Source organism: Frankliniella occidentalis, unplaced genomic scaffold (genome assembly GCF_000697945.3).
Source record: "Frankliniella occidentalis isolate FOCC.00 unplaced genomic scaffold, Focc_3.1 Scaffold16, whole genome shotgun sequence".
Taxonomy (NCBI): domain Eukaryota; kingdom Metazoa; phylum Arthropoda; class Insecta; order Thysanoptera; family Thripidae; genus Frankliniella; species Frankliniella occidentalis.
The window spans coordinates 1,343,230-1,363,105 of NW_026267146.1; the positions used below are offsets into that span (position 1 = coordinate 1,343,230).

Sequence of the window (19,876 nt, forward strand, 5' to 3'; positions counted from 1 at the left end):
GCAACAATTCAGAAGAACATAGAGGAGTCATGGTCTCCTACAGAATTACGGACTCATGTTGTAGATAAGGTAATAAATTTTGTTGTATCTTTCCCAGTGAGAACCTGTGAGAAATGACAGTCATGTCGACTTTGATGATGAAAAGGTCAAATTGACGCATAGTCAATATTGTATTGACAATTTTGCACTGGGTTTCTATTGAGTTGCCTATTCTGTAGAAGACTTTGAATGAGATAAACTTTATTTCTTTCAGCTCACTGGCCTCTCTCTGCAAGTTGGATTACCAGAAGCTTTCTCGATGGACAACTATTTGGAGGATCTGTATAACCACTTAAATGTGCAGAAAAACGATTTCTTTCAAAATATCTTGTATGGTGTTACATACTTACAAGAAGAACAGGAACGCAGACTAAACAACCCATCAGAGGAGCACAGGTAAACTAGATATTTTGACTGCTTTTAGTTAAAATTTTATTCATGTGTTAAACGGTGTAAAACATACTTTTGTATCTTGTTGTAGATGGATTGACACAGTCACTGGCTATAATGTAGAATATATTCCTACAGCAAATAAAATTGTTCTGCCTCCAAGTGTCTTATCACCACCATTCTTTGACCCTGCGTATCCACTGTAAGTGTTCACATACTAATTGTCTTTCTTTGAGTAACACTCTTCTTTCCTAACATTCTATTTCCTTCTCCCTTAGGCCTGTCTTATTTGGAAGAATTGGTGTTCATATTGCAAGAGCGATTGTTTCTGCCACTTTGCCATGGAACAACTTGTATGCAGCTAATGGAAGCCTTTTGGGACCCTTGGACCCAGCTGTCAACCAATCTCTACTTATGACAGACCAAGCAACAACTTGCCTATACAAATTTGTTATGTCTAAGAAACTGGCTGACCTCCCTGTGACTGCTAACCGAACTTCGTTAGACACTGTTCAATGGATTGCATCAGTTCAGCAAGCATATGAGGTACTACTTAATACTTGCAAACATATTTTTTGTGCGCACAGAAAAAAGAGGGTGCTGACTGAACTTAATTTTGATTATCAGGCTTTTGTTCGAGTTGAAGAAACTGTTCAACACACACATCAACCTGCAATGGAAAATATTGAACCCAGGGAGCTTTTCTTCTTAAATTTTGCGCAGGTGCGTTTTTGCTGCAGTTTTGGTATACATTAGAATACTTTGAATCCCATCGATACATTTTTTTTGCAGAGCTTGTGCACAAAAAGGAGTCCAGAACAAGCAGATCTTGATGAAACTGTTCAACACACACATCAACCTGCAATGGAAAATATTGAACCCAGGGAGCTTTTCTTCTTAAATTTTGCCCAGGTGCGTTTTTGCTGCAGTTTTGGTATACATTAGAATACTTTGAATCCCATCGATACATTTTTTTTGCAGAGCTTGTGCACAAAAAGGAGTCCAGAACAAGCAGATCTTGATGAAGTGATCAGTCCATCTTTAAGTAGTGAATCATTGTAAGTATCTCTCAATAATGCATCCTCTATATCTCTTTGCTTCTTGCTATACACCTACTGCATTTATATTTTTTAATTGTGTTTCAGACTACAAGTTGTGATATCCCAGCTTCAGGAGTTTTCAGATGTGTTTAAATGTGATGGAGACTCATCGCCTCTTTATGGCCACCAAGCGTGTCCTAGTGTTTTTTAGCATTGGGCCAAGCCACTGCCATATGCATCAGTGGCACATTGCACTTAGTAATGAATGCCCTGATATCCTTTGCTTATTGCAAAGAAAAACTGAAGGCCACAACAAAGTTTTGCTCTCTGACTTTACTTTTAGTAAATTTTTATTCTGTTTGAATTTTACAAGTGATTTTTTTAAAATTTTGATTTGAAGAAAAATGATGACATTTCTGTTTCTATGACAAACAGAGTTTTTGTTTGAACATGTATTGTGTACTGTTGCATAGTACTTTTTTAATTTTTTTTGAGTCATATTGACTTCTGTTTTGTCTTGGTAGATTTTTGAAATGATTTGATTTATTCTGCCTTGTGATGCTATCTGATATTATCAGAAACTATTTCAAGAAAAATGATCTAATTGCGTCATGACAGTAACTTATTCACTGCCAGTCGACCTTTTGTTGTGGACATTAAGGTTGGGATTTCTCTCTCCAGAACACAATGGAAGTGAATGCTTACAGGAAGAAATATCTTAAATTGGACTGAACCAAGCTATACTCATATAATTACCCACTGTTATCGCAGGAGTCATAAAAAATTTAAGTATGGGTCGGCTCAGCTTTATGGCAGTTATTGTGTTTGAAAACGACATACAAATATCACAGGTGCTTCTAGTGTGGTAGATGTTTTGTTTTGGATGTTGACAGGATATTTAATTGTATAAAATGTGAGTAGTTCTTGAAAATGTATGAAAAGTATTCAGTTCACAAACTTTTGTGAAGTACGTAAAGCATCCTCATCGCAAACCCGTCAGTATCCCATCCCTTATCAGTATTAAATTGAAGCTTATAGCTATTTATATAGACGTTGAATATTTTGTGGATGTTTATTAAAGCTCATGCCAATGAGTGCCCAATTGTATTTTTTGTTCCAAGTGATGTTTCTGTAGTCTATGTTATGCTCTTCTCCTAGATCCCCTGTTTTGGTTTAATTTATTTCAGAATATACAACAATGGGTTGCTCTGTTTGAACCAGTCTTGTTGTGTAACCATAAATGACAGTGTTTAAGGTGTCGACTTTAATTTATAAGTCTTGAGGAATAGTGGAGATGCTCATAGCTCTTGCTGTTATGAAATGTCATCTGTAAAATCTTGTACAAAGCAGCTTCCTGCTAATCATAATTTTATTAAAAGTAGATTTTAAGAGAGAATAGCTACAATCCCAGTGTGGAGCTTTTTATTTTTAAAAAAATTCTGTGAAAATGTGTTGTGTAAAATTGTATGAAAGTTGTTTAAATTCTGTGATAAAAATATATTTAAACTGTAAGTTTTAATGTTATGATTTTTTATAATTATTTCATCCATATCTGTCAGCTTGTAGTAAATTATGATTAGCAACAATGTTTCTTGTCAATTCTTTCCCCCACACCAATCCTTAAAACTGGACAACGTCGCGCAGGTTCTCTGGAAGATCACTGCAGAGCAAGTGGCTGTATCAACTCAGTCTTTTTTCTGCGACTGGTCCACAACTCACCTCACTCCAAGACAGCTCCTTACCTTTGCCATCTCTTGTCCAAAGAGTTCAATTAGGAATGAGGTCCAAAGAAAGTGACCAAATCCAAAGTTTGCCTTGGCTCAGACAGACTACTTTTCAGAATTTCAGGGAAGATTTCCACTCTTCAAAACTATGGTAAAAATCATGTTTTGAAGGGGGAACTCTAATGACCCTCTAATCTGTATCTCAGATATTCTTCTCTTGTATCTTCTCTTGGTAGGATGAAGGATAAAGAAGTATTTGCTCTAGATTTCTTTTTTTTTATTATTTCAGTCTGTCATTGTTTATGTAAACAAAACAAGATATCATTGGGAAATCACTTCCACTTATTCATGGTCAGTAAACACTCCCACTCCAAGTCAAATTTCCTCCCTCAAACAAGCATTTTTAAATTCATTTTTTAGTTAACATCATTTTGTAAGAAAATTTGGGGTTACAGTGTGGCACAGGCAACAAGAGAAGGCACTATTGCAATCTGAGCCTGCCCACAGTCCAGCACAAATTTGTTCATCCTAGCCTTACATAAATAGATGAGAATTGCTCTGTCAACGCTCATTTTTGTGGTTTCTTTACATAGAAACAGGGAACTCTTCAAACATTTCACACAACACCTTCAGTTTTGGCAAGGTAAAACATTGATAATACCTTCAAAATACATGATCTCTGGGTATCACTAAAATAATTCATGCATCATATATATTACAATTATAAAAAGCTCTGTTAATTCACAGGGTACAGTACAAATGAAAAGTCAGAGTGTCTTAGGTTACACCTAAGATCTCAGATACACTTGCCTAATACATGACCAAAGATGGGACACCTTCAGTTGATTAGATAAATATATGTAAGTTAAATAAAACTCTCCAATACATATACATAAATACAAAAACAAAATCAAGCAGAAAAATTTGGTAAGAATAATTGTACATTCACACAATTAATAAAAACTAATAGAACTTGATTTCATGACAATACCTCTGGGGCATTTCATTCTGCATTTTGATATTTCTAATTAAACAAGGAAAATTAAAACACAGCCTTAGGCTGGAGATCTCTCTCTCCCTATTGTACGTACGGATGGAATTACAGACTTTCCCAGAGTCTCAAAGACGACGCTTATGAGGGAGGAAAATTTCCTTGTCCAAATGAAAAGTAACAGTCATGGACAGGAAATAAACCACTTTACAAAAAGAACAAAAACAGGAGAATTCAACTGAAATCTCAACACTGTCTACATCCAACCTGGGAAGACTGTTAACTTTCACTTCATCGTATTATCATTTTCTTAATAAAAAAAAATCCGTTACATCAAATGTCAGATAAATGGAGCCAATCTCATGTCCAGAAAATCAGGCCAGGTCTGCTTACAGTGAGGGGAGAGATGCGCGCGCACAGGGGCAATGATAGACAATCCAGGTTAGTAAAACCGGGTATGTTACCAAAGTTCCATTTCAAACGATAGAAGGGAGGGGGAAATGTATTTAGAGAATACTATAATCCTCATTCTAAACTGCCACCCACAAGAATTTCTTTTTTTGTCTTTTCACATTTTTTTTTCAATTTTTTTTTGTGAAAGAAAGCTTTTATTTGAAAGGTTTCAAATTAAAAAATTAGTCAACTTTCACAGAAGAGGTTTATGCACTTAAAATCCCCACTTTGAATGCAGTCCTCTAGCTTTTCAAATTTACGATGTTTTTCTTGTTGATTTACTTTACATCAGAGCTCTAGAGCAAATCTGTATTTTACCTGGTAATAAGTTTGTTAGATGGAACTCAAACTCATTACAATGAACTCACCCAACAAGTTTACTGGTAGTTATTCACAGAATACATGTTGTTGTCACCACCCCATTTCTTAGGTCCCCAACCGCCAACAGATGGAGCAGAGGCAGGAGCTGGAGCAGATGGGCCACCAAATGAGGGGAACTCCTCTTTACTCTCCATATTGGGAGCCTTCTGCTCCCATGGAGCACCCTTAACTACAAAGCCAGGATCATTCGGATCCTTGGCAGCGGGTGTATCAGGCTTGGATGGTTTCTTGAGGAAACTATTGCGGTACTCTTCATCCAACATATCCTGCATCTGTAAGTTAAACAATTGAGATATTAGGAGCCAGGAAACCAAACTGGATGTCAGACAAAAAATAGTTTGAGACAAACTTACATATTCCTCTACCACATTTAGGATATGTTCTTTGCATTCTTCAACGTTATCAGGCTGTCCCATGACAGTCATGATGTTGGGGTTGGGATCAGTGGATCTGGCAAACTTGATGTCAACCTTATACTCATCCATAATCTTGCGAATGTTGCGACCCTTGCTGCCAATGAGACGCGAGTGGATTCGGGAATCCACGTCAAGATCCTCCTTTGTAAGTTCATTCTAAAGAAAAAAAAAAATCAGTGATTAAAATATCATTTTTGAAAGAAATTGTACTCAAATCTTTCTAAAACTTACCAGCTCATTGACAATCTTCATGATTGATTCCTGAGCGGCTAATGCATCCTTTTCATATCCAATAATAGTGATGATGGAGGCTTCAGCTTCTCCCTTGTTGGGGAAGTTGATGGAGACATTGTGATCAGCACGGATTTTAGTGATCACAGCACCACGGCGACCAATGATCTTGGGGTGGTACTCTGGATCAACTTCAATCTGGAAAAAACAGACACAGGTCATATAAAACTTGATGAAGATATGTTCATTAACAACCATAGCAACAAAAAGTAGCCTAGAATTTTATGTTCAAAAATTTAATTACCTTGACTTCAAATGATCGCAGAGCACGGTCAGCCTGATCTGCTTCAAGTTCTTTGCAACGCTGCTCAATACCTTCCTTAGCAGCTTCAACATTAGCAGGGGCTCCAGTGACCTAAACATCAGAAGAATTTTGATAAGATAGACAATAAACATACAGGGAGACTGACTGTTAGAGAAGGAATAGAACAAACCTCAACAACATCAAGATGCTGATCAGCTGGAGAGAGTCTGATGTGAACATCATACCTAGACATGAGTTCACGCACATCCTTGCCCTTCTGGCCACATATAGACCGGTGATATTCATATGGAACACTCACTTCAACAGTGATGGGAACCAAATCTTTCAATGCATTGCTTGCAGCTTGGCAATTTTCACTCTTGCCAGTAATGCGGATAACATCACAACGGCGGACAGCAGCCTGATCGCCATCACCTTCACCATTTTGTTGATTGATGGGTACATACTCAGATGTATCATCACGGTCAGGGAATTTAATTTGAACATTATGTTCTGCCTGTACATTTTGAACCTTAGACCCACGGGTACCCATGATAGTTCTGTGGTGTTGCTGTGGAATTATGCAATCAATAGAGACCTGGGCTTCCTGTAAATAGAATTTTTTTTGGTAAGATTACGACAAAAATTAGCTGTTGGTTAAATTTACTGATGACAGCGTATCAGGAAATAATAGAACAACCAACATACCAAATCAGAAATAATTTCTAGAATTCGGGTTTTAGCTGCTTCAATGCATTCCTTAGCTCCCTTGAGTGTGACTTGATCACTTGGGTCATTAGCTCTTGGGAACGATATGGAGACTCCACCACATTCATCAGAAATGCGATGCAGAACCTCACCGCGACGAGTAACAAAGTGACGGTGATGTTTCGGGTCAACAGTCATGAAGCTCTCAGTTGTATTGGCAATTTCTTTGATAACAGATTCTAGTTCAGCCTTGGCTGCATCAACTGATTCTTTCTTCCCGATGATTGTAATCACCTTAAATAACAAGATTTTGAAAAATTAAAATCAACCAATTTAGCAATTTAGATGAAAATGGAAAGAATAAAAATTACCTCTTTGTCCTCATCTTTGTCGGTTGGGAAAATGATGCGTGCACCAGTAGAGTCTCGAATGCGTTTGATGTTGGCACCATTCTTACCAATGAGGAATTTGTGGTGCTGTGACTTGGCACGCACTTCAGCAGACACAGAAGAAAGCTGACGCTCGTTTGACAACTCCAAAAGCTGCTGTTTGGCCTTTTCTACATCATCCTTAGGACCCCGAATAATCACCTGAAGAAGAAAAGCAAAGGATGTCATCGTCATATCAAAGAGACCTTGACAAATCGGAGTAGAGCATGCAATTAAAATAAAAACAAAGATGCAAGAAAACAAACAATTTTCCAACTGTGAGCTCACATACAAAAACAACAAAAAAACAACTCTACCTTGAACAGACTAACACAAACAAGATCATGCACATTATTGTTTAAAAACTTCACATCATAAATAGAGAAACAACATACATGTTCTAGTTAACAAAGAATTCGCAAATAATGAAATGAAATATTGATTTTGTAAGAACTCTGACACTGCATGCTGTGGAACACACATTAAAACTTACCATTCCATTTTTTATTAAGTGCTTTCTATATGCACGCTATTAGTTATAAATCCAGCAGCATAGTAAACCATGGTACAAGACATTAGGTAAACTGAACTGACACTGACAAATCTTAGTTGTTGCACCTAACACCCCCGAATACCAATAAGTGTAAAATATCTCACCTTATCACTTTTGCTGTCAGCTGCTGGGAATTTGATGTTGACTCCCCCACAATCTTCCATGATGGAATGAATCAATTTACCACCAGCACCAATAAGAGAATTGTAGAATTTGGGTGGGATGCTAAGTTCATCTGTAACAATATTAGCAAGCTCATTTTGAATTTTCTGAATTTGCTCCTTTGCTTGCTCAACATTTTCCTTTTTGCCGGTGATAATAATAACATCACTGGTGTCATTTTCGCCGGGCAAATCAATTTTGGTCTGAGTTTCATCACGAATCTGTAAGAAAACACAAACAGATAGATAAACAAACCGTATATGTTTGTTTTCATAGTAACAAGTGGCAGAACTAGGACATACCTTCCGAATGTTAGCACCAGCCTTTCCAATGACAAACTTGTGGAACTGCTTGTAAATAGGTACTTCCAAAACATAGCTGCTTTCCTTAAGCTCTTTTACCATTTTGGTGAGGCACTTACAGCACTCATCAACATCCTTCTTGGGTCCTCTTACTTTGACAACATCACGGTTTTCACCAAGCGTAGGGAAAACAATTTGCACCTCGCTAAATTTGTCTCTCAATTCTTTAATTTTTTCTCCCTTAGTTCCAATTAAACTCTTAAAGTAACGGTGGTCAATAATGACATCTTTGTCTTTCTCATTCTCCATCTTTGCAACCATTTCTTCAATGACTTGCTTAGCCTGTTCAACTCCTTTCTTATTGCCTTCAATGCGAATGGCATGATGGTTTTCAGCAATATTGATTGTGACACCAGTATCATCCTTCAGTTTGTTGACTGTAAAGTAAGACCACAAAAGAAATTAATGTTAACATTTCAAAAAGTGTGCTGTGAGTACATTGGTTAGAACATGAACTCACTGTTGGCACCAGCTTTTCCAATGATATGTTTGTGGTATTTAATATCGACATTAATTTCAGTGGAGACCATGTTGCGCACCATATCAGCCACTAGAGGGCGCAATACATCGGCAACCTTGGCAACTTCTTCAGGGGGGCCTTCAATTTTGATTTTGTCTTTTTCAGCAAATTCAACGTGGACCTATCACATTTAGCATTGTAAGTAAGGTAATAAAAATGGTAAATAAGACTATTTTAAATGACTGAATAATATTGGAAATACCTTGGGCATGTCTTGGGTCAGCTCCCGGATTTTGCTACCCTTCCGACCGATGATGAATTTGTGGAGCCACGCAGGGGCATCAATTATTTCAGTTCCCACACTATTGGCTTTTTCATAGACCATAGTCAAAGCTGAGGTAAAGAGAGAGAGGGCAAATAAAAGAAAGTCGAAGAGTGATGAAGAACAAAGGATCCTTAGAAATTTCCTAACCTGCTCCAATTTTGTCTTGAGGGCCTCTAAGGGTGATTGAAGTTGCAGCTGACTCATTATGAGGCATCTCAACACTCACACCAGTCAATGACAAGATTTCATTGATTGCAGAGCCCTTGTGGCCAATGATGTATTTATGTTGAGCTTTGGGAACCTGAATGCTGACAGTGGCACATCTTTTCTTCTACAAAAAAAGGTATCAATGAAAGATTAGAGATTAGATTAGATTATTGAAAACAAAGTGGATATAAAAATATCTTCCACAAACCATTTCTTCATAAATCTGCAAAATGCGTTCCTTGGCCACTTGTACACCCTGTTTTTCACCAGCAATAGATATCTCATCTTTCATCACAGAAGGTGGTGGAATATGGACTTTGACTCCAGTTTCTTCCATTAAAGCATTCACTTTCTCATTGTTGGCACCAGTGATAAATGGATGGAAGATTTTGGGAATCTCCACTCTCTCATTAGCTTGTCGAGACTATTTTTTATAAAATATTTTTAAAAAATCAAAGATTAAACATTGATTAATTTATATAGTTAATAACTAAATTTATCCAGAACAATAGACTTACATGCTCATCAGAAATGATACTGATCTCATGCACAGCTTTGTCAATACCCTCCTTAGTACCAGTGATGGTAATGACATCAGACTCATCATTCTGTCTTGGGATGGTGATTTTAGTAGCAGTTGCCTTCTCTAAATCTTTCAAACGCTGTCCTGCTCTCCCTAAAATAAGACGATGGTGGTCTTGAGGAATATGAATCTTGTGCATTGCCTGAAAAACAACATATGCAATGAAAAATAAAATTAACTGAAAAAAGATTTAACAGGCAAAATTAAACAGGAGAACTTACTTGGGTCTGGAATTGCTGCAGGATTTTACGCTTTGCCTCTAGCACGGCACTTGGCTTGCCTTGAACAAGGAAGGTCAAAGATTGATCTTTGTTTACAGAAATTTCAATAACAGTAGAAGTCTCTTTCATGATATGCAGGCAGTTATGGTTGGATTCTCCTTCTCCAAACTTATGGCTGGAATCACGACGTTCCTCACATGGCACGTGGAAAACCTGCAATAAATTGTTTTCATGAACTGAATTTCTTTCTTTCTAGAGATACTTAAGTAAAACCAACATAAAATATTATCAAAGGTACCTGAGCAATGTTGGAGTTGCTGATTCTCATTTTGTTGTTCCATTGTCCAAGAGTGTTGCCGGTGGGGGCAGCAACATTGTTGGATTCAGGTAGTGCAGGGAACACATCATCATAGCTGAAAGCTGGTGAGGTGTCCGAGTTGGTGTTGTTAGTATCGTATTGCGCGCTCTCTTCACTCACTGTTGGCTCCATGGTGCGGGGTCCTGGTTCACGCCGAGTCTTTACAGTACCACTAGAACGAAGAAATCAAATTATCAACTACCTATTAAGTCAATCTTGGTTAACTCGGATTAGTGTTCCCCTCCAAATATTATTTAAACTTAATGAAAATGCCACATCTCTCCCCATTAAAAAACCTGACACAGCATGAAGAAAAATTGATATGCCTAGAACTTTCAACTCATCAGCTCTTTTCTCCCCTTGCAAGATAAGGTCATGAAAGAAAGGCAATTACAATTTTATTCAAAAGGACATGAAAAATATGTTGTTTCAAAAGAAATGCTGAAGTAATTTGTATTACTAAGAAATTAAGAGGCTTATTTTTTAAAAAATGAATGACAATATTTGACCACAAGAAAACCCTACTGACAAGGACAGACATCACACTCTACCAGAGCTTTCAATGAGACTTCACCGAAACAAGCAGAGATGAGGTGCCCTTCATAATGAGACCATGACAAGATGTTTCCCTTGACAAGAAACATTATTGTGGAATGCAAGCAAACCTAACCTTCAAGACTTGTCAGGGAGTATGTGCAATTTCATCTACTTAAAAACAGGCTGGATAATGAAATAAGGGTCTATTCATCATCCCCTTGAACTAGACAGCGAATAAAATATTCAGTTCACAGAGTTCATAAGTTCATAAGGTCACGAGACACGTTGCTTGCGGTAACAACATTCAATGAACCGAGAACATCTGTTAGACACAAACTATAGCAAAATCGGTGAATTGGGATGAGAGGCTGGTACACAGCGCCCAAAAACTACATAAACGTTAAATGGACCACATTATCACGACCCATACTCGTCCACTATCAGATGCCAAGCTCTAATCCGCTAGCTACGTGTCAACATCTTGCCAGCCCCTTCTTCCTCCATCCATTGACGTGTCCAAAAAAAAATTTACTTACTGTACTGCAAATCCAAAATATCCGGCCTAGGGACTGCTCCTGCTCATCCCCTGCACGAATAGGGAACTTCTGTCGTCCTAGAACAATAACTTCAAATTAGAAGCCGAAAAAAATACAAGTTGAGAGCTGCATTCCGAGACAGAGGCAGACTACACAGCGTACTCACCGGGGGGGAGACAGAGGCGAACTAGAACCGGACAGACGAAGTCGAGTTGCAACAGCACCGACGAGGGCGAAGGCACTTCGGGTCACTTCGGATGTGCAGTCGTGGACCTCGGGACTCTTCTTCCATCTCTCTTGCACTTGCTCTTTTGTATTCAGTTGAAGAGAGACAGAAAAATATAGGTCTATACGTCATCACCCTAAACTGTGTATTCGTATTGACATTCCAAGGTTGAGGGTGAGACTAAATTATGAAAAACTTTAGATGCCTCAGCAGCAAAGGAATCTCCGTGTCATGCTGTTATAACTGCGAACGGCGAATTTGGAAATATTAATCGGTGACAACTTGAAAGAAAGCTGTTTATTTGTGTATACATGAGGGTGCGACGTTTTGAGGTCTGAAAACGTGTCGGGCAGGTACCCCACGGTCTTCCCTCGGCCAAAAGCGGCCTACACACCCACGCCGGGCCTTGCAGTGGTCGGGCTTTTGACGTCTCATCGATTGTTTCTCTCTCTCCCACACGGCATTCGGCCACTCGGCCACCCGTCGCCACTCGCCGTCAACGAAACCCACATCCTTCACATCACAAGCCTCCGAGCAGGACGCGGAACAACGAGAGCAACTCTTCGAATACAGCGAAGCCCCTAAATTACCGAAAACTATCAACCATGGGTGTGGAAATCCAAACGACATCCCCCGGCGATGGTAAGATTCGTTCTCCAGGAATTATTTAAGGACTCGAACTCCACACGGTCAATCGATTTTTCCTCGTTAGCACACGCACGGCAGCGCTCTGCGAATGCCGTGATTCACTTATTGCGTGTTCCTCGTTTTGCGGTTATGCTCTGCTGGCCAGCCCCGCATGATTAGGCGTTAGTCCTGATTCCCTTTCCTCCCCCGCCGATCCGTTCCCAGGTGTACTTGATTAAGTATGTATGTATCCCAGACCTGCCACCCTCCGGTCACGCATCAATTTAACGCCCTAATGGCAATGGGCTGCGGCCGGCATCGCAATTTGATCAGCGTTTCCGGACGTGCGCCTCGGCATTTTGCACACATTTTCCTGCTCTCGTCCGTCGGTGTTCACGTTTCCCGGCGTCAGAGTATCCAGGGTGGAGCTCTGGTCGCGGTATTTGACAGGAGTCGAATGCGTGCCAGGTATAGGCATATAGGCTGCCTCGCCCGCTCCGGCTGGTTGCCTTTGGGGCAGTGCGACGGTGCTGTTAACAGCTCCGTGCGCGGCGTGTACCCTGCGGCGCTAATGCTCGGCGATTGACCGCAAGAATTCCTGGCGCCCGAGCCTGCGGCGCCGGCGCCCACCCCTCGTCCGAGCGCACGGTGGTCACGCAACGGCATTGCGCATAACCTCCTCTCGGGCTCCAATGTCTAGGACACAGGGTTGCACTTTCATGTTTTATTTCCTGTGTAACACCCTGTGTCTTTTTGTTCCAGGCCAGACCTTCCCTAAGACTGGACAGACAGTAGTGGTTCACTACACTGGTAAGATTTCGCAACACTCGAAAGATTAATTTTTGGGTGTATTGTCGCACTTTGGTTCTCATGGCATTTTTCTTCAGGTACCCTCACGTCTGGACAGAAATTCGATTCTTCAAGGGATCGAGGTGTGCCCTTCAAATTCCGTCTTGGCAAGGGTGAAGTGATCAAAGGCTGGGATGAGGGCTTTGCACAGGTTGGTGATGTTATTGATAAGTCATCCTTCATAATGTACATTTAAATTCTAATTTGTTACATTTGTTTTAGCTCTCCGTTGGCCAAAAGGCTCGCCTGACCTGCTCACCTGACTACGCTTACGGATCTCGAGGTCACCCTGGTATCATTCCCCCCAACGCCACTCTTATTTTTGATGTGGAGCTTATCAAGGTCGAACCATGAATTCCTGATCTTTAATTGAAATACTTGTTTGGCCCAACCAAATCATCTTGTCCTCCCTCATTATAGCTCATTGTTCCCTAGATTGATTTTCTTGTTAAAAACATAACATGCTTCTTAGTTTCAATTGTAGATGGAGACTTCTTCATGCTTTGCATTTTAACAAGATGGTCAATTTTTTTTAACCTTTTCATGTTTAGACCATTATTTTGAATCTGTAAGTTGGGTAAATGGCACAACTGTATGTACCTTTCAAGTTAGATAAAATTAAGCACATTGAGTGGTGCTGTACCTGAGAAGTAAAACCTCTACAGGTCTTGTAAACTATGTTTTTGTCCTGGATATGTAGGGTCCAACCTTGTTTGGTGTATTAGTTCAATCAAATTTTTTCTAAGCTCGTCTGCATTTACTGAAACTTGCATTTTAATGTATGAATTTCATTATCCAATAAACTAAATACTATCTTACTTTTGCTTTAATTGCAATTCATCTTTATACAAACCCCCATATATCTTATAACAACAGTAACTTATCTATTGTAAGGATGAATTTGAGATGCAGCCTTAATGTTGGTCTTAATTCCACTTGGGACTTTACCCATAGGCCCCACTGCAAAATATAAAGTACAAATTATTTTCAATACAAAGGTTAACTTAAAATTCTGCTCCATCTCGTACATACTTTGCTGTTGCCCTGGATTTATCATTCCAACTGGACCACCTGGAGGGCCACTGCCTGGTCGACCTTGCCCCATCATTCCTTGAGGTCCAGGTTGACCCTGAGGAACCTGTGAAAGCAATGTTTAGAAACACTCCTGTGGGAACAGCACACAGAAACAAAAAGAAACAACTTACGGGCATCTTAAGACTTTTTCCAGCACTAACGGCAGACACCAGGAGGTGAGTGTCACCAATAGAAGTGGTCTGTTGGGGGCCAGTTCTGGAGCCAGACTCACTTTCCCATTCTTCTCTTGCTTTACTTACAATATCCCACACATGATTCATAACTTTATTGAAAGCTGACACCTGTTTCTGTATTGGGACATATATTTTAGTTATGAGTATTTTGAAAGACTACCCTCACCCACGCCAACGTAACATACCTGCGCCATATCAAAGGTCATATTTCCAGCCTTAATTTCTAGCTGCATCATTCTCTGCTCTACATCAGGTTCTAGCTTTGTGCGCAAATAGTCAGGAGCCAAATCATGGGAGAACTGAGGAACTCTTTGCTCTGTGATTCTGAGTAACTCTGTATCTCTTTCCTGGCTGAGTTGAATAGGAAGTACAGCCAAGTTTCGTAGCGCTGGGCACTTATCATGTGTGAGAACTTTAGTAAGAGCTGTTAGCTAAAATTTCAGAAAAAGACAAGTTATTGTGAATCAGCAATGGAATCAAACGATGCATGATATACACTTGGTTTGCAGGCCTGAATAAAGGGTGTGAACTAACCTGACCAGACATGAGAGCAAAATTATCTAAGAAAGTCGGCCAATTGAGCGTTTCATGTTCCATTTCCAATTTCACAATCATGTTTGAAATAGATTGTTTCAAATCATTAACACGAGTGATGATGGCATCTAATGCCAGATCCAGCTGTTTCTCTTCACGCTGCATATTGATTAGTTCAGAATATGATAAGTCAGAAGCACATCAGAACGGGTGAGAGCCCACTCTCTCGTAAAGTAAAACCTGAAAAGATAAAAATTAAGTATTGAACATGAAAATGTGTTCTGACAACCCGGTGCTAATAACATAACCATCAAATCTGACAAATCTTTTGGTTTTAAATAATTTAAGCTATTTCTTAGTCGTTGAAATAGAGACTAATCTGTCCCCTTAAATAAATTACCTTTGAAGTCAGATCCGAGAAAGTCGGAAGTACTTTATAAAATGTCTACCAAGATTGATTACAACTAGAACTAGAATAGTGACAGATCACAAGCAACTAATAACAACTAACTGTGTTCTGTGTTTATTTTTAACGGTGTGCGCTGAGCGCAGTGTTGCCAACTTTTCGGTATTCAACTCAGCAAATGCACCGAACTGCGAAGTCTCGTTTGTTTGTCAACCGATTATCTAATCACCATGACAAAAGAAGTGTTGATATCTTGAAGTAGTGCAGGAAGTGATTTGCGATAGACGCGGTGATGTTTTAGGAATACGAGACGTTACTGTGCTTGTGGCAGCTTTGGACAAGTTCTGTCGTCTGTTCTTTGTCGTCTGCACAAGCGGTATATTGATTGTAAACATTGATGCTCACCGAAACTAGAAGCTACAGCTGCTGCTGATAAAAATGAAGTTGTTTTTGTATTTTTGTATTGCATTAGCTGTATGTACCGTCCCACCAACTTTGTCGTATGGTGTTAATGGCGGAATTGAGTGTGCTGGTGAGTTAGATGGGATTTTTGTCTGGGTTTTTCGTGACTCAAAACGCTCCATTATGTATAAAAACAATAAGAATGCATCCTCTTTCCCTTGTTTTTCTGTCTTATTGTAGAATTTGAAAATATATATAGTTGAAGCCAAATACTTAATTAAGACTGATTTCATATTGCAGCATGTACCATTGCATCTGGCATTCTTGGTCAGGTGGCTGAGATTCATAGCTCAGATATTCTCAATATCACTTTGCACATCTGTGACCACCTCTGGCCATCGACTGAAAATGCTTGTAAAAAAGCATTACAAACATTAGAGCCGCTTCTGTTTTTGCTGTAAGTTTTTCCGAGCTCATTCTCATCAAAACTAAAGAATAAAATCACAAAGTGTTATAAACTTTATTTTTTAATTTTTAAAGGATTGAATTGCAAGGAAAAGTAACACCGGACTCCTTTTGCTATGGGATCAACCTTTGTCACCAGGATCCAGGAGAAAAAGTCTGCCATTTATATCCATCGCCCTCTAATAACTTATTACAAAGTGATGTTGAACATGTTAGGGTACGTAAATTTATTAATGCTTTCAATTTTAAGTAAGAGAATTATTTCAAGCATCTTTGCTCATTCCAGACTAGAGTAAAGCCTATCATGGAGAAGTGGTATGGTGCTGGTCACAATATGGATAGAAACATTTGTGAACTGCCAGGTGTAAGGGACCTATGTTCATATTTATCAACAGTATGGGAAAACATGGAGCCAGCTTTTGATTTTGATGGAGATAAATTCAGTTCGTCAGAGGTATTGAAGACTTTATTTTGGTTGCTAGAGTCAAATTTTTGTGGTTTATTCTATTCTTTTTAACTGATTTAGAAATGGAGAGGATCACACTGGCGAGGAAGAGATTGTTTTGATGTGAACTCAAAAATATATCCTGGTCGCAGACCACACTACGCTGATGTTAACTTTGATACCAACTGTAATGGGATTTGGGGTCTAGATAAAGAGGCTGGTATTCCATGGGAAACTAAGTTTTGTGCAGCCAGTAAATCTCGTGGGATTGTTATGTTTGGTGACTCAGTTGGTGCTCATTTTCATTTCCCTGCTGCTTGGTTTAATCCAAATCTGATATCAAAGGTAAGTAATATTTTATTTTAAATTTTGAGTTATATTGTTCAAGATATCTTTGGTGTATTCAAAATATGAATTTGTTTTAAATTAAAGGATATATCTTTAAGAAATTTAACTGGAGTATTATTAGATGAGTTTGACTGGCCACAGTACAGTTTTGCAACTGGTTTCAAAAACATAACAGATCCAGAGCTTATTCAAGTATGTTTCATCACGTAAATTCTTTTATAGTAATCTATGTACTCTTGTTCTTAATTTTACTCTTACTTTTAAAGGGAGATGTCGATTCTATTTATTTACGTATGCGGAAAAGGAATTTGTGTAACCACAGAGATTATCAAAATGTGTGCCGTAATGGAGCCACTAGTTTTGACCTTGTGAAAAATGTAAAGAATATAGCAAGATCTCTAGAAGATAAGCCAGTTACTGTCCTGCTTGGAGTATTTGGAAATGATGTTTGCAACAGGTATGCTTGTTCCGCAGTTTGTTTAATATTTTAAAGTGAAATTTAGTAGACTTTTTCCTGTTCACAAATCTCACTTAGACTAATTTAATCATCTTACAGATTTCCAGATACCTTGAGAAACATGACCACTACTAAACAGTTTTATAAGAATATAGTTCAAGTTATTCAGACTTTGGAGAAAACACTTCCAGCTAACAGTCACATTGTTCTTATTGGTTTAGTAAACGGCACTTTTATTTATGATACCCTAGCTGAACGTTTGCATCCTCTTGGTATAGTTCCCCACTGAATATCAGTATAAAACGATTACCATTATTAGAGCTTAAGATGTTAAAACAGATGTGATTTTCAGGAGAGTATCATGGAAATGTGAAGTATAAGGATGTCTTCAATTGGTTTGAGTGTATGAAAATTAGTCCTTGCAATGGCTGGCTTAGTGATAACAAGACAATTAGAGATGAAACCACAAAGGTGACTTTGATTATTTTTAATTTTTCAACAATCTGGTCTATTTTTTTTTTTTAAAGTCTAACAAATCTGTTCTTTTATAGCGTGCTGTCGAATTGAGCCATGTGATGAAGTACATAGCTACAAGTTATGTATCAAAAACTGTTTCTTTAAGCTATGTACAAAATCCTCTGACTCAAGTGATAAACTCCTGGACAAAAAAAGGTGGTGAAGTATGGCAACTTTTTGAACCCATTGATGGTTTTCACCCTAACCAGGTAACTAGGGTTTAATTGGAGCATCAATATTTCAATATGCCAAAATCACCAATTTTATAATTATGAATTGAAAAATAATTTATTTTCTAATCTTTTGATTTCATTGTTTTGCAGATTGCTCAACCCATTATAACAGACATTCTTTGGAAAAATCTTAAGTCAATTGCACCAGAATCCATTGGACCAATCAACCCTTTCAACACTGAAATTTTCAATATGTTTGGTGACCAGGGAGGTCACTAATATTTCTTCAAATTTTAATATATTTCCCAATCGACTATTCTAGCTAGAGCAGAACAAGACAAAGAATCAAAAAGTTCAGGAAACAGTTCCCATAAACAGATCCAATGTCAAACTTTTCTTTAAGTCAAAAGTGTTAGAGAAGCTACATGCCACAAATTTGATACAATATTATCTAGAGGCTCTCTTTAAAAACTGTTTGCCGTAATTTATGATTCTATTTTCTTCTTCTTTGACTCTTGCTAGAATAGTAAAACCTACAACAAAAACTCCATTTCCCACCTCCTGTACATTGTAAATGGGAAATTATCAATAAATTGGAATAAAATTAAGAAGGATTTTTATTCACATGAGAACCTAGATATTAATTTAGATGCTATTTTACAAAAAGAATAAGGATTAACACAGCTTCAGGACTTCATTGCTTTAACAAAAAGATTTACCCATGTGACAACAGTAAATTTGTAATATTTACACAGTCTACGTCGCACAAATCTACATGAAAACGTCAAGCTTCCATTAGATAGATTATTAGATCAATGATGTTCTCCATGACCATGTCCATGATCACCGCTGCCATTGTAAGAATCATAAGCCATCTCCAAAGCTACAGTTCCAGCAGCTAATGCCAAACCAACTGGGAATTTACGGAACATAATCCTTCCCCACGTAGTTGACCAATTTTGAGGGCCAATCAGCTGTCGGTTGTATCTCCAAACTTCATTCCTAGAAACATAGTATGCAAGTTTGTCAAACTATTTAAAAGGAATGAAAAGAGTTAGATCATGTCATCAAGGATATAATGAATTATACAGAAAACTAAGGTCCGAAAACAGGACATTTCCACACGACCAAAATGATTTCAGTTGTTTTGGCCAAACTCTGAGGGAATGCAAGAAGCCACAAACGAAGACTCATTTATGACAAAGTGAAACCTCTCATCATAAAGTTACAAAAGCAAACAGTGTCGGTTAAAATTATGGCCTAGATTAGCTCGCATAAAGGCCTAAGTAAGGCGTATAAATATTTTGACTACGTTTTACTAACCTGAGCCAGGGATCTTTCAAGCCCTGAGCTGCGAGAGCTCTTTGGATTTGCAATAATTCTGGCGAATTTTCATCCACTTTGTAGGTACGGTAATCAGGTACTTTGTAAGGAGGCCCATGATGGTGATGATCACCTCCCATTTTGACAAAGTTTGATCGAAATGAAGCACTTGATTTCCCTACGGCTCGGAAGGTTATGGGATGGTGGGATTCCGTTCTCTAGCAGAAAGCGCAGAAACAAGCAGACCAGAACTTAAGCGTGAAGTTCTGGAAGGCGGTGATAGCTCGTTTGGCAGACGGCGGGACTTTTGAAATTCCAACCCTTAAGTGTTCGTTCGGAAAAGGCCACGGGATGGTCAGCACAGCTGCAATTAATGGTGTGAGAGAGGGTTTTTTTTTCACCTTCCTCTCTGCAGCATGGGTACTTTT

At 38.6% G+C, this 19,876-nt stretch overlaps 6 protein-coding genes across 6 annotated transcripts in view; 3 read left to right on the top strand and 3 right to left on the bottom strand.

Annotated features, from left to right (window-relative positions):
- Positions 1-3,055, top strand: part of LOC113201780 (endothelin-converting enzyme 1-like) — a 32,217-nt gene extending 29,162 nt beyond the window's left edge. The window contains exons 11-16 of the mRNA XM_052264064.1: positions 254-435; positions 521-631; positions 708-975; positions 1,057-1,152; positions 1,411-1,487; positions 1,575-3,055. Of these exons, the coding sequence (XP_052120024.1) occupies positions 254-435; positions 521-631; positions 708-975; positions 1,057-1,152; positions 1,411-1,487; positions 1,575-1,680 (840 nt within the window). The 3' untranslated portion in view covers positions 1,681-3,055. The remainder of the gene's footprint in view (positions 1-253; positions 436-520; positions 632-707; positions 976-1,056; positions 1,153-1,410; positions 1,488-1,574) is intronic.
- A 400-nt stretch (positions 3,056-3,455) lies between these two features.
- Positions 3,456-11,651, bottom strand: LOC113201772 (vigilin). The gene is made up of 18 exons (XM_026415678.2): positions 11,576-11,651; positions 11,410-11,486; positions 10,277-10,508; positions 9,979-10,191; positions 9,693-9,899; positions 9,383-9,598; positions 9,115-9,298; positions 8,905-9,035; positions 8,643-8,823; positions 8,123-8,559; positions 7,763-8,041; positions 7,049-7,267; positions 6,678-6,971; positions 6,160-6,576; positions 5,970-6,080; positions 5,666-5,863; positions 5,372-5,590; positions 3,456-5,290 (listed from the first exon to the last, which is right to left on the bottom strand). Exons 3-18 carry the CDS (start codon positions 10,466-10,468, stop codon positions 5,015-5,017), a joined length of 3,774 nt encoding a protein of 1,257 aa, XP_026271463.1. The 5' UTR covers positions 10,469-10,508; positions 11,410-11,486; positions 11,576-11,651; the 3' UTR covers positions 3,456-5,014.
- Positions 11,652-12,090: 439 nt separating this feature from the next.
- Positions 12,091-13,929, top strand: LOC113218036 (peptidyl-prolyl cis-trans isomerase FKBP1A). The gene is made up of 4 exons (XM_026438184.2): positions 12,091-12,277; positions 13,025-13,072; positions 13,150-13,262; positions 13,334-13,929. The coding sequence occupies exons 1-4, from the start codon at positions 12,241-12,243 to the stop codon at positions 13,463-13,465; spliced, it is 330 nt and encodes a 109-aa protein (XP_026293969.1). The 5' UTR covers positions 12,091-12,240; the 3' UTR covers positions 13,466-13,929.
- A 53-nt stretch (positions 13,930-13,982) lies between these two features.
- On the bottom strand, positions 13,983-15,474 carry LOC113218029 (mediator of RNA polymerase II transcription subunit 8). Its single transcript, XM_026438172.2, has 6 exons — positions 15,314-15,474; positions 14,914-15,153; positions 14,565-14,810; positions 14,317-14,493; positions 14,144-14,249; positions 13,983-14,071 (listed from the first exon to the last, which is right to left on the bottom strand). The coding sequence occupies exons 2-6, from the start codon at positions 15,076-15,078 to the stop codon at positions 13,992-13,994; spliced, it is 774 nt and encodes a 257-aa protein (XP_026293957.1). The 5' UTR covers positions 15,079-15,153; positions 15,314-15,474; the 3' UTR covers positions 13,983-13,991.
- A 138-nt stretch (positions 15,475-15,612) lies between these two features.
- On the top strand, positions 15,613-18,736 carry LOC113218019 (acyloxyacyl hydrolase). The gene is made up of 11 exons (XM_026438160.2): positions 15,613-15,851; positions 16,022-16,178; positions 16,262-16,403; positions 16,473-16,640; positions 16,713-16,976; positions 17,064-17,171; positions 17,246-17,436; positions 17,536-17,708; positions 17,789-17,907; positions 17,988-18,161; positions 18,276-18,736. Exons 1-11 carry the CDS (start codon positions 15,758-15,760, stop codon positions 18,402-18,404), a joined length of 1,719 nt encoding a protein of 572 aa, XP_026293945.1. The 5' UTR covers positions 15,613-15,757; the 3' UTR covers positions 18,405-18,736.
- On the bottom strand, positions 18,725-19,681 carry LOC113218042 (NADH dehydrogenase [ubiquinone] 1 beta subcomplex subunit 3). The gene is made up of 2 exons (XM_026438198.2): positions 19,449-19,681; positions 18,725-19,127 (listed from the first exon to the last, which is right to left on the bottom strand). Exons 1-2 carry the CDS (start codon positions 19,586-19,588, stop codon positions 18,938-18,940), a joined length of 330 nt encoding a protein of 109 aa, XP_026293983.1. The 5' UTR covers positions 19,589-19,681; the 3' UTR covers positions 18,725-18,937.
- Between the last annotated feature and the right edge of the window lie 195 nt (positions 19,682-19,876).

Coding starts and splice junctions, on each gene's coding strand:
- LOC113218019 (XM_026438160.2), top strand. CDS start 15,758: ATGAAGTTGTTTTTGTATTTTTGTATTGCATTAGCTGTATGTACCGTC. Junction 16,404..16,472: donor GTGATGTTGAACATGTTAGG/GTACGTAAATTT, acceptor TGCTCATTCCAG/ACTAGAGTAAAGCCTATCAT. Junction 17,172..17,245: donor CAGATCCAGAGCTTATTCAA/GTATGTTTCATC, acceptor TTACTTTTAAAG/GGAGATGTCGATTCTATTTA.
- LOC113218042 (XM_026438198.2), bottom strand. CDS start 19,588: ATGGGAGGTGATCATCACCATCATGGGCCTCCTTACAAAGTACCTGAT. Junction 19,128..19,448: donor TTGAAAGATCCCTGGCTCAG/GTTAGTAAAACG, acceptor CTATGTTTCTAG/GAATGAAGTTTGGAGATACA.
- LOC113201772 (XM_026415678.2), bottom strand. CDS start 10,468: ATGGAGCCAACAGTGAGTGAAGAGAGCGCGCAATACGATACTAACAAC. Junction 9,900..9,978: donor TGCAGCAATTCCAGACCCAA/GTAAGTTCTCCT, acceptor GTTGTTTTTCAG/GCAATGCACAAGATTCATAT. Junction 9,036..9,114: donor TCAAGACAAAATTGGAGCAG/GTTAGGAAATTT, acceptor TCTTTACCTCAG/CTTTGACTATGGTCTATGAA.
- LOC113218029 (XM_026438172.2), bottom strand. CDS start 15,078: ATGCAGCGTGAAGAGAAACAGCTGGATCTGGCATTAGATGCCATCATC. Junction 14,494..14,564: donor TGACCTTTGATATGGCGCAG/GTATGTTACGTT, acceptor GTCCCAATACAG/AAACAGGTGTCAGCTTTCAA. Junction 14,250..14,316: donor GAAAAAGTCTTAAGATGCCC/GTAAGTTGTTTC, acceptor TTGCTTTCACAG/GTTCCTCAGGGTCAACCTGG.
- LOC113218036 (XM_026438184.2), top strand. CDS start 12,241: ATGGGTGTGGAAATCCAAACGACATCCCCCGGCGATG. Junction 13,073..13,149: donor AGTAGTGGTTCACTACACTG/GTAAGATTTCGC, acceptor ATTTTTCTTCAG/GTACCCTCACGTCTGGACAG. Junction 13,263..13,333: donor GGGATGAGGGCTTTGCACAG/GTTGGTGATGTT, acceptor CATTTGTTTTAG/CTCTCCGTTGGCCAAAAGGC.